Source organism: Callithrix jacchus, chromosome 9 (assembly GCF_049354715.1).
Source record: "Callithrix jacchus isolate 240 chromosome 9, calJac240_pri, whole genome shotgun sequence".
Lineage (NCBI taxonomy): Eukaryota > Metazoa > Chordata > Mammalia > Primates > Cebidae > Callithrix > Callithrix jacchus.
This window is the reverse complement of record NC_133510.1, coordinates 20,913,265-20,925,232: the sequence shown is the minus strand read 5'-3', so window position 1 is coordinate 20,925,232 and position 11,968 is coordinate 20,913,265. Positions and strand designations below refer to the sequence as shown.

At 47.5% G+C, this 11,968-nt stretch overlaps 1 protein-coding gene across 5 annotated transcripts; it reads right to left on the bottom strand.

Moving 5' to 3' along the window:
* Positions 1–427: 427 nt before the first annotated feature.
* On the bottom strand, positions 428–8,339 carry COPS7A (COP9 signalosome subunit 7A). Of its 5 annotated transcripts, none has more exons than XM_054238072.2 (8): positions 8,206–8,339; positions 7,599–7,803; positions 4,299–4,374; positions 3,980–4,068; positions 2,841–3,043; positions 1,788–1,893; positions 1,459–1,627; positions 428–1,313 (listed from the first exon to the last, which is right to left on the bottom strand). In XM_054238072.2, the coding sequence occupies exons 2-7, from the start codon at positions 7,758–7,760 to the stop codon at positions 1,472–1,474; spliced, it is 792 nt and encodes a 263-aa protein (XP_054094047.1). In that variant the 5' UTR covers positions 7,761–7,803; positions 8,206–8,339; the 3' UTR covers positions 428–1,313; positions 1,459–1,471. The 5 variants fall into 5 exon arrangements, with proteins under 5 accessions (XP_054094047.1, XP_002752309.1, XP_078194843.1 ...); XM_002752263.7 differs by having other exon boundaries at positions 1,476–1,627; XM_078338717.1 differs by having other exon boundaries at positions 8,233–8,339.
* Positions 8,340–11,968: the final 3,629 nt, after the last annotated feature.

The window sequence follows — 11,968 nt, the reverse complement described above, 5'->3', positions numbered from 1 at the left end:
AACCTCCACCTCCAGGTTCAAGTGATTCTCCTGCCTCAGCCTCCCTAGTAGCTGGGATTACAGGTATGCACTACTATGCCCAGCAAATTTTTTTGTATTTTTAGTAGAGACGGGGTTTCACCATGTTGGCCAAGCTGATCTCAAACTCCTGACCTCAAGTGATCTACCCGTCTTGGCCTCCAAAAGTGTTGGGATTACAGGCGTGAGCCACTGTGCCTGGCCATAGTCATTACTTCTGACTATGGATGCTGAGATATGAAGCAACGTGTCCGAAGTCATACAGCCCAGGATCTAGGCCTCAGGCAGAGACGCAGCAAATAGTATCCAGTTCTCTTCATCTTCCAGCACTGTGCTTTAGAGTAAACTGGGAATGAGTCTTCTTCCCATCCGCAAATATCAAAGACAGAAGATACCCAGTTCAGGGTAGTTTGTAGATAGACTTTTCATAGATTTATTTCTGTGTCATGTTATATATAGATATATGCATATATACCTTTTTTTTTTTTAAATACAATCTATATACCCTTCCCTTCCCCACCAAACTCACAAAAGGAGATTAAACCCTTCCAGGACTGCCATCAAGCTTCCCGAGATGGCCAGGGCCAAGAAGGAACCATCTCTCAACATGTTAAGAAATAGCTGCCATTCTTAGGCTCTGGGTTCTGAAGCCGCAGCATTCCCAGGACCCAAAGGGCAGAGAGAGAAAAATAAATGACTGTAGCGTGACAGGATTTTCGGATGAACGTGTCCAGTGACTCTGGGAATGCCACACTGGGCCCCAGAATTCTCAGAATGCGAGTAAAGGTGGGGGCCCTATGGCTCTTCAGAGGCTGCTCAATGCAGGGGTGGTGGGTAAGGTGTAGGAATTTGCGATCAGGCATGCAGGGATGGGGTGGGAGAAAAAAAACGCCTGTGGGTTATGCTTGAGACAGAGCAAACCCCATCAAGGTTACCCACCTACTCGATGACATGTCATGAACAGGGACAGATGTTGAGCTCTTAAGGAAATGTCGGAGAAATAGGGGAGAGAGCATGGCAGCAGGAAGCAACGGAACACAGGAGGTCACAAAAACAAAAAGTACCAACAAAAACATGACCTGCACTTGCCTCCTCCCTAGAAGAAGGTGTGATCTATGTTTGGGGTTGGGGAGGTGATGGGTCATGAACCTAGGATTATCAGCTGGCCAGGGGCACAGGAAGGCTCTCTGAGGACTCCTAAGAGGCAGACAGGCAGCTGGGACCCCACATCCCCAGGGAGGAAACGACAGTCCCTTCAATTCGACTTGGACCAAATCTTGGCGCTCCCTCGGAGCCTGGCAAGAAGAGAAAGAGAGAGAGAATGCAGGGAATCCCCTCTGAAGGCTCCCCCGACTCCCTACTCCCATGCAAATAACTGAAGGAAGTGAAGACAGTCAGGTCCCTGGGGTAAAAGCAGGGCACTCCAGAAGTGAGCAGTACCTGCTACCCTGGCTCACCCCTTGCCCTTTGAGGCTTTCTTGCTGGGCTGGCGCTGGTTGGTGCCAGGAGCTGGTTCCCTCAGCTCAGTCAGATGTTGCTCAGGGTCCTGAGATGTGGCTGCGGCTGCTGCTGCTGTTGTAACTTTAATGGTTTTTTTAAGGTTGGCAACCTACCAGGATGAAAGGAATGGGGATAGCAAGGAAGGTTCCAGAAACTTCCAGACCCTGCTTATTTTGTTGTCTGCTACAACCACTGTCCAAATCCTCTCTGCAAAGGAGAAGTGGCCCAGGCTGGAGGAGCCTGGGTCCACCTGCTCCCTGACTGCTCACCTCACTCTCAATCTGCTGCTTCAGGCCCAGCTGCTGCTCCTTGTGCTGGTTGGCACGGCTCACCTGCTCCTCAATGCCTGACAGCACAACCTCACAGCCCACACACCTGCGGGAGTCAGGGGAGAAGAAAAGTTTCAGCAGACAAGATCTACGATCATAGACTCACAGAAAACAGATTCAAAAAGAACCCTAGATGCAGGGCGCAGTGGCTCACCCCCGTAATCCCAGCATTTTGGAAGGCCGAGACGGGCAGACTGCTTAAACTCAGGAGTTCAAGACCAGCCTGAGCAATATGGCAAAACTCCATCTCTACAAAAAAAATACAAAAACTAGCCAGATGCAGTGGCACAAGCCTGTAGTCCCAAGCTACTCAAGAGGCTGAGGTGGAAGGATGGCTTGAGTCCAGGAGGTGGAGGCTGCAGTGAGTCAAGATCATGCTGCTGCACTCCAACCTGGGCAACGGAGCCAGAACACAGCTTCTGGCATTTTGAGTCTGAGTTGGGAACCCTCACCAGGGCACCTAGAAACCATCTGTGACAATGATCCTAGCAGTGAGATGGACCCTCAGTATGGTCAGAGAGGGATAAGGAAGTGCCTGGAGTGATGTGCAAGATGGTGGTAGGAACTGAAAACAAATAGGGTAGGAGATGTTAAAGAGAAAAAGAGGTGACTTAATGAATACAGAAACCCTGAAGTTAGATAGACACAAAATAAAAGAGAGGAGGAAAAGGCCCATGGCCTGTGGACAATGGTAATTGTAGACCAACTGCTGGAATCTAGCCTAAGGCAACAACCTTAGTGGTTAGGATCCCCTCAAGTGTACCACTCACTCCCTTTCCATCCCTGAATTACTATATCAAGGACACTGACTTCTGCCGCCTCCCAGGACCTCCCTACTCCTGCATTCCCCAGAAGCCTTTGAACTCATTTTCCTTCATCCCCCTCAGTTCTACCTCTGCAGACCAGCCCAGCTCTTGCCCTCTCTCACCCTGAAGCACCTTTCACTTTCTCAGAGTGAGAAGGAAGGGGACAGCACCAGGATATGGTTCTCACCACTCCTGCAGGGTTCGGGCAATGGCACTGAGGTCCTGGCGCTGGATGTCCCGCCCAATGCTGTAGTCAACCTCCAGCCGCTGGTTGCGCTGGTCCAGGGAGCCACGAAGCACATCAGCATACACAGCCTCAATCACAAGGTCTTCCAGCTGCCGCACGTTACGCAGGGCAAGAGCCTCCAGCAACACTGCATATGGGATACACTGGGGCCGCGGAGATCAAGCCAGGATTTGTGAGGCTCCGCAGCAGGAAAGGGCTTCCAAGAATCTTCCCTCCTTTTCCCCCTCCCCCAGCCCACCTGCCCTCCACTCCCATTCCTAAATCACTTCCTCTAAGAGCCTGGTTCTGAAGCAAAATAAAAGTATTCCCACTTCAAAAACAGGATCATTAGAAGGACATTCTTAAATCAAATACAAAATGCTCCCCTTCCACCCTTACCCCTCCCACACCACAGAGGGAGAAAAATGACACCTGCCTAGGTGTCACTCCTTTGGCCAAAGCTCAGGGTGTCACCCAGTCCTTAGTCAAGAACAGCTGGACATAGGGGAGGAAGCAGTAGTGAGAGAGGTCTGGAGTTACTGTTTATCATTTATACTCTGCCTACTTGCCAGAGGCAATCCTTTGGAGGCATCTCTCAATAGAGAGCCTGGTTTAAATTAAATCCTGAGGACAACTGAGAGTCAAGCAACAATTGCGAGGCCGCAGACTGGGCAGGTGGGGGAGGTGGGTGGCGATACTGGACAAAAACCAGCCTAACAGGAATAGAGAGATGCTTCCGGGATATATATTTCTTATTCTAACAAAGAGAAGCCTAGCACATCTCAGGAGAGAGCCCGGTTTCCAGCCTGGAGGCTGTGTCTATACAGGGCTTGATGAAGTGGGGAGGATGGTATTGCTGAACAACATGCCATTCTGACCAAAAACACAAGAGATGTTTATTTAGAACTTAAGTTGATTGAAAAATAAAAAGACAGAAAACTATGGACAATATTCAGCCTAAACAGTTGCTAATGGAGTTTATATACAGACGTTGGAGGAGGGGAGGGCAGGAAATAGCCACAGTTCACACAAGAGCTGTCCTAGTGCAGACTCCCAGGGACATACAAAAGGATGCTCTAGACTGGGGGACTGCCACTCACCTTTACTTTAGCAGCCAGGGTGACAACTGATAGGTGTCGAAGCTTATTCTTCTGTGCCTCTGTTAGCGGGGGAAGATTCCGGGCTTCAGCTAGGGAAAAATGACAAAGTATACGGAATCCTGATTGCAGTTTTGTGGGAAGCCCTAGCCTCCTTCCCTTGCTCCCTCCCCTCCCACTTTCCAGGCCAATTCAGGCTTGACCCTGATCCTCTGCACCCCGAGGTGGGATCTAAGTGGGATATCCCAGGAATTTCTTCCAAGTCCCTCCAGAAATTGCCCTTCTATTTCCATTACTCCAGAGCACCAACCCCTCTGGTTACCTAAGTAGTCAGCGTACGTCCCATAAGCAAACACTGTGAGCAGCCGGAAGGTGGAGGCAAAGTCACTCTCAGCCAGCTGTGAGAATGAGGAAAAAGAGGAGGTGACAGGAAGTCTTCCCTCTCCACCCTCCCAGCCTTACCATGTTTCGAACGCCACTTTTTGGCCCCATCATTCCCGGCCAGTGTTAACTCTCCTGGCTCACCAAAAGGAGTTCTCTGCCTCTCTGATCACTATCCCCACAGGAAGGGCTCATTTCCACCTGCAGGCCTTTGTTTATTTTACACTAGTCTGCCAATCCACAATGCCCTCTTGCTCCATATGCCATCCAATTCCCACCCTAAATTCAGAGATGAGGACATTCAGTTTTCAGAGTCCAACAGACACATACCAGACACTGCAAGTTGTGTTGTCTGGCCCTCAGTGTTTGGTATTTCTAAATATGAATATCTCTGGGCAGTCTGCAGTACTCCCCAATTAACCAGACTCCTGCCTCAGCCTCACTCATCTCTGAAAGCTGCACAGCCCACCTGACCAGGACACTATCTTCCATCACCCAGTCTAGTACGCTCAGATCTCCTCTCTTCGTATCACCAATCACTCATTCTGGCACCTTTTTTTTTTTTTTTTTTTTTTGAGACAGTCTTGCTCTGTTGCCCAGGCTGGAGTGCAGTGGCACGATCTCGGCTCACTACAACCTGCACCTCCCAGGTTCCAGCCACTCTTGTGCCTCAGCCTCCCAAGCAGGTGGGATTACAGGTGTGCACCACCACACCCAGCTAATTTTTGTATTTTTTTTTTTTTTTTTTGAGTCAGAGTGTCACTCTGTCACCCAGGCTGGAGTACAATGGCACGATCTCGACTCACTGCAACCTCCACCTCCTGGGTTCAAGTGATTCTCCTGTCTCAGCCTCCTGAGTAGCTGGGATTACATGCACCCACCACCACACTCAGCTAACTTTTTGTGTTTTTGGTAGAGATGTGGTTTCACCATGTTGGCCAGACTGGTCTCAAACTCCTGACCTCAGGTGATCCAACCACCTTGGCCTCCCAAAGTGCTGGGATTATAGGCATGAGCCATTGTGCTGGGCTAATTTTTGTATTTTTAGTAGATACAGGGTTTCACCATGTTGGCCAGCCTGGTCTCAAACTCCTGACATCAGGTGATCCACCTGCCTTGGCCTCCCAAAGTGCTGGGATTACAGGCTTGAGTCACTGTGCTCAGCCTCATTCTGGCACTTAATCAATCAATCCCTGCAGAAGGTTGCTATCTAAGAATATCTTTCAAGATTATAGACCCAGTGTCTGGATCACACAGAGCTATGCAATAATTGGCTCTGAAGAAATACTTGTGGCTGAGGTGCAGTGGCTCACACCTGTAATCCCAGCACTTTGGGAGGCCAAGGCGGGTGGATCATGAAGTCAGGAGTTCAGGACCAGGCTGGCCAACATGGTGAAACCCTGTCTCTACTAAAAATACAAAAATTAGGTGGGCATGGGCATAGGGGTGCCTATAATCCCAGGTACTCAGCAGGCTGAGGCAGAGAATTGCTTGAACCTGGGAGGCAGAGGCTGCAGTGAGCCAAGATCGCGCCACTGCACTCTAGCCTGTGTGACAGAGCAAGACTCAGTCTCAAAAAAAAAAAAGTAAAAGAAATACTTGCTAAATTAGTAATTTAGATTTATATTCATTCATCTTATCTCTTCAACTGGAATGTAAGCTTCAGAAGGGTTACCTCCATGCCTTGTACGTTTCTTGTATTCCCAGACCATAAGAAGGGTAGCTCACTGCAACCTCCACCTCCCAGGTTCAAGCGATCCTATCTCAGCTTCCCAAATAGCTGAGAATATAGTTGCACACCACCACGCCCAGCTGATTTTTGTTTGTTTTTATTATACTTTAAGTTCTGGGATACATGTGCTTTTTTCTGTTGTTTTTGAGACAGAGTCTCACTCTGTTGCCCAGGCTGGAGTGCAGTGGCACAATCTTGGCTCACCGCAACCTCCATCCCCCGGGGTTCAAGCAATTCTTCTGCCTCAGCCTCCCAAGTAGCTGGGATTACAGGTGCCTGCCACTGTGCCTGGCTAATTTTCGTGTTTTTAGTGGAGACGTGTTTCACCGTCTTGGCCAGGATGGTCTTCAACTCTTGACCTCAGGTCATCCCCCCACCTTGGCCTCCCAAAGTCTGGGATTACAGGCGTGAGCCACTGCAGCCAGCCAAGGGCTTCCTTTTCATCACCTTCATTGATATTCTTTAGTTCCACTGCAGGGAAGTCAGCCAGTTTTCTCCATACCACAGAGTGATTCAAAAGTTTAACCACAGACCCTAAATAACTTAGCTCACTTTACCCACATACCACTGTCATAGCATGTCAGGACTCCTTTGACTGTAAATTCCTTTTTTTTTTTTTTTTTTGAGACGGAGTTTCGCTGTTGTTACCCAGACTAGAGTGCAATGGCGCAATCTCGGCTCACCGCAACCTCCGCCTTCTGGGTTCAAGCAATTCTCCTGCCTCAGCCTCCCAAGTAGCTGGGACTACAGGCACGCACCATCATGCCCAGCTCATTTTTTTTTTATTTTTTATTTTTAGTAGAGACGGGGTTTCATCTTGTTGACCAGGATGGTCTCGATCTCTTGACCTCGTGATCCACCCGCCTCGGACTCCCAAAGTGCTGAGATTACAGGCGTGAGCCACCGCACCCGGACGACTGTAAATTCTTAACTGCCACTTTTGTATGAATGTTCTCTCTGCTGTGTTCCTAGCAGTTTGCCATGTGTCTTTGGGAAAAAGACACATTCTCCCTTAGCTACCTTGAATAGATTAGCATATGCTGCACACAGGGAAGAACAGGGCATGCTAATTTAACATGTTCACTCTCCACTTGTACAGACTTTGCACTTTCCCATAATCTCACTTTATTTCCACAATAACAGTGAGGGGCAGTATTGTTCCCATTTATAAAAGAGAAAGCTGAGACCCTAAAACAAAAGTGACCTGATCAAGGTGACATGGCAAGAGCTATTACACTGGTGAAGACCAGCTGGAAATCAGGTTTCCCATTCTGAATAACATGATCTTTTTGCTTAAAATGAAAAATACTGGGCTTTACAGATCCCTCATCTCCAAAGGGAAACTGGTTTGCTTATTTACTGGTTACTTTTGCAAGCTGGCATTTAATCATCACTGTTTACTTGTTCAACTGAATGGTTATGGGATTACAAAATGAGCCCTGCCCACCCATTCTCTAATTCAAACCTTTGCCCACGCTTCTCTGTGGGCTATTCAGGCCAGCAACCCACCTCTCTAACATTGGGCATGTCCAGCAGTTCTCCAAACACGTAGACACCAGGGGCCTCCAGCACCTGATGGATGAGTGTGGCCAGCGCTGCCCCCTTGGCCGACTTGGCTAGGAGCAGAAACTGCTCCTGGTTCTGCCCTGTCACCTTCACTTCCGCACTCATGACTGCACTGAGCTGGGGGGACCTGGGCTCAGGATGTTCAGAGCTGTAAGGAAAGAGGACGTGAAGCTAGAGGTCCCTGATCGCTGGTAGGATGGGAAGCACAGGGCCAAGGGACTGGATTGTAAAGGCACTAAGTTTTGCATGAGTAATCAGATATGTATCGGTCTAGAATTCTGATCTAGGAATCCTAAAGTCAGTCCCCTGGGCCTAACCCCAAGCCCCACCACGTGCACCCCACTGAACCCCAAAACACAGGTTGCAACGGAGAAAGGGGTGTCGCATGGTGTCCACCCTAACGACGACGCTGCCTCAGCTCTCCGCTCCTGTCCCGCACGTGCCCATAACCACGTGACCTCACCCCCAACGAAGCTTACACGTGGCTCCACCCCCTCCCTTAAAGACACCGCCCAGAGACCGTGGGCTCCCGCCGACTGCTTCGTCGTACCCTGGGTCAGACTTTGCGGACTGCTACCTGGAAGCTTTGACCTCCAGCGCACCGGGCGGGGCCGCCGCTCAGTCACCTCCGGCAGCTGTTCCAAGCCTTTCCTGCCACCTCCCTGCAGAGTCGCTCTGGCCACTAAACTCTATGGCGGGCTTCCGGCCGTACTTCCGCTCTTACGACGCAAGTTTCGGCAGGACATGCCCCGCCCCCGCTTTCTGATCGCTGAAGCTCCAGTGCGGGACGCAGGCATTCTGCTCTCCGATTGGTCGCTGGGGGAAGAATGACGGGCCTCTTTTTTTCTACTTTGTTTCAATAAAACTTTATTGGTGGAAGAGCGCTAGCCACTAAATGAGGGTGTCTCCGGCGGGTCCCTGGTCTCGGCTGTGTCTGTTCTTAGCCGCTGTGTCTGTTCTTAGCCGCTGGAGAGCTGGAGATCAGGATTACACTGGTGCCTCAGACAAGAGAAAAGCTGTAATGGAAGGAGTGAAGAAAAGGAAAAAAACGGGATGGGGGAATAAGGGACAGAGAGGAAGCAAAAAGTAATAATAGAAGTTTAACAGCTGAGATCGCTTGGTGGGGTTCATCCACTCACTTTTTTGAAGAGCAGGAGAAACGAAGTGAGAAAGGTAAAAGAAATAATAATAGGTAACATTTATTGAGTGCTTACCATTGGTCAGATATCTTTTAAAATTTTATTCCGTTGAACCTTCACAAATGTTTCCAGTGTGACTTCAGGACACCGTCTACCAAGATTACATATATATTCATACTTGTAGAATGATGCCTTCAGTATATGGACTCTTAATTTCTTGGGGAGGAAAAGACTATGTTGTTCTCACTTTGCAGAAAAGGAAAATGAGGCTCATAAAAATTCAAAGATTTGTCTGGAACTTTTCCAACTCAAAACCATCTTTCTATTTCAACATGATACTTTTATAAAAACAAAAACAACTAACATTTCTATAGTGTGTTATATTTCACAGCAGGCTGGCAGAAGGTCCAGTGAGGGTAAAGTTTGTGTTAAGCGATGAGCATTACTTAATTCATAGGATACAACAATCTAGTAATTGTTATCTCCACTTTCCAGATGGAAAAATTGAGACCCAGGAAAATTAAGAAACTTATAAGTAATGAAAAGATAAGAAAGTTAAAAAGAGAAAGATGAAGAGAAATAGGACTTGTAGTCTGTTAGGGCTAAAGGAACTGCAGACGCAGAGTTTAGAAAGTAAGCAGAAACACAAAAAGGAAAAACAAAGGAGAAAGAGGAGAAAAAGAAACGAATGGAAAAGGTGAAACATAAAAGTGAGGAGAAGGAATCAAAGGCATAAAGGCATAACAAAATATTCAAAGTTGGAAGGAACCAAGGAATTAATGAGTCCAAACTTATTTATTTATTTATTTATTTATTTGGTGTCCACCTCTCCCCACCCCAAGCTTATCTTCTTTGTTCTCTTTCTTTTCTTTATTATTATTATTTTTTTTTTGCTGGGATTTCGCTCTTGACATCCAGGCTGGAGGGCAATGGTGCAATCTCGGCTCACTGCAACCTCCACCTCTGGGGCTCAAGCGATTCTCCTGCCTCAACCTCCCGAATAGCTGAGATTACAGGCATAGACAATCACGCCTGGCTAAATTTTGTGTTTTTAGTAGAGATGGGGTACAAGCTTATCATTTTTAAAGAGAGAAGGGAAAAACGTGTGAAATGAAAGAATGATAAAATAACCCATGTTTGTTCTATTATGCACCAAGTGTTTTATTTGTTGATTTTTTACTTTGTTTTGTTTTAGGCATGGGTTCACTCTGTTGCCCAGGCTGGAGTGCAGTAATGCAATCACAGCTCACTACAGCCTGGATTGTTGACATTTTTATTTGATCTTTGCAACCCAGTGAGGTGCATATTAGTGTCTCAGTTCAGCTGTGAGGACACTGAGGAACACACAATTTAAATAGTTTGTTGAAGGAACTATTATAGTCTGTGATGGAACTGAGATCCATCCAAATGCAAGTTTGTCTGATTCCAACACTGTGTTAAGAAAGGGCGGGGGGCGAGTGTGGTGGCTCACACCTGTAATCCCAGCACTTTGGGAGGCTGAGGTGGGCAGATCACTTAAGGCCAGGAGTTTGAGACCAGACTGGCCAAAGTGGTGAAACCCCATCTCTAATTAAAAAAAAAAAAAAAAAATTAGCAGAGTGTGGTGGCAGGCCTTTGTAAACCCCACTACTTGGGAGGCTGAGACAAGAGAATTGCTTAAACCTGGGAGGTGGGGGATGGAGGTTGCCGTGAGCTGAGATCGTGCCTCCCGATCTCAGGATCGGGTTCAGGAGTTTGAGACCAGCTTGGCCAACATGGTAAAACCCCGTCTCTACTAAAAACACAAAAATTAGTCAGGTGTGGTGGCACATACCTTAGTCCTAGCTACTCAGAAGGCTGAAACAGGAGAATCTCATAAACCCAGGAGGCAGAGGTTGCAGTGAGCCAAGATTGTGCGATTGCACTCCAGCCTGGGCGACAGAGCAAGACTCCATCTCAAGAATAAACAAATAAAATTTAAAAAAAGAAAGAGAAGTGGGAAAAAAAGCAGAAAGGAAAGAAAGAGAAGAGAGGACAAAGAAAGAGATAACCTGAGACTTAGTCCTGATTTGGCCTGAATCTAGCTGTGACCTTAAAGCAAATCATGCCACTTTGTGGTATCTCCTCTTCCATATCTGCCAAGAGAGATTAGATGTAAGGCCAGTTTGGGTTCTGATGTTTTATGGTTCTGTAGGAGAAGGAGGAGTGAGAGGAGAACATGAGAGAATGAACAATGAGCAAGGAGAAAAGGAGAGTTTGGAGAAAGACAGGAGAGAGAATGGACTAAAGAAGTAGGGTTAGAGAGAGAAGAGGAGGAGCAGGAAGAAACGTGAAAAAGATAAGAAAAAGGAGTAGAAACGAGAAAAGAAGAGAAAGTGGGAAGAAAAATAAAGGCATCCCAAGAAGAAGATGGGAACTAAGTAAATATAAGCGAAGTCCTGGAGGTAACATTCATTCATTCATTACTAAGTGGCAGTTATATACAAGGGTGTGTGCCAGGTGCTGTGTTTTTCATGCTAATTATAGAACAGATGCACTGAAATAAAGCCAGAAAAGCTGACTGACATCCAAGGAGTCACACATGTAATAAAATATATGTCATTGAGTCAAAAGGTATCTATTATTATTGCAGCTCCCGGAGAGGCAGACAAAATCCACGCCCTCTTGCTGCTCCTATTCTTGTGGTAGAACTCAGGCCTTAGGTAGTTACAAGGTGATAAATATGAAGAAAAACAAAACCAACGTAAGGGGCATGGGGAATGCAGGAGACGTGTTATTTAAGGTCCTAAGGAGGGCCTCCCCAACAAGGTGACAAGGAGTAAGTTGGATAGATTTCTGTGGGAATTTCACAGGCAGAGCAAACTTCCAGTGCAAAGGCCCTGTGATGGGGACATACTGGATGTGTTTTCTGAGACAGAGTCTTGTTCTGTGACCCAGGCTGGAGTCCAGTGGCATGATCTCAGCTCACTGCAACCTCCGCCTCTCGGGTTCAAGCAGTCTCCTGCCTCAGCCTCCCAGGTAGCTGGGATTACGGGCATATCACACCACACCTGGATAAGTTTTGTATTTTTAATAGAGACTGGGTTTGGCTATGTTGGCTAGGCCTGTCTTGAACTCCTGGCCTAAAGTGATCCACACATCTTGGCCTCCCAGTGCTGTGATTACACCCAGCCTACCCCATTCCTTTTTTGAGAC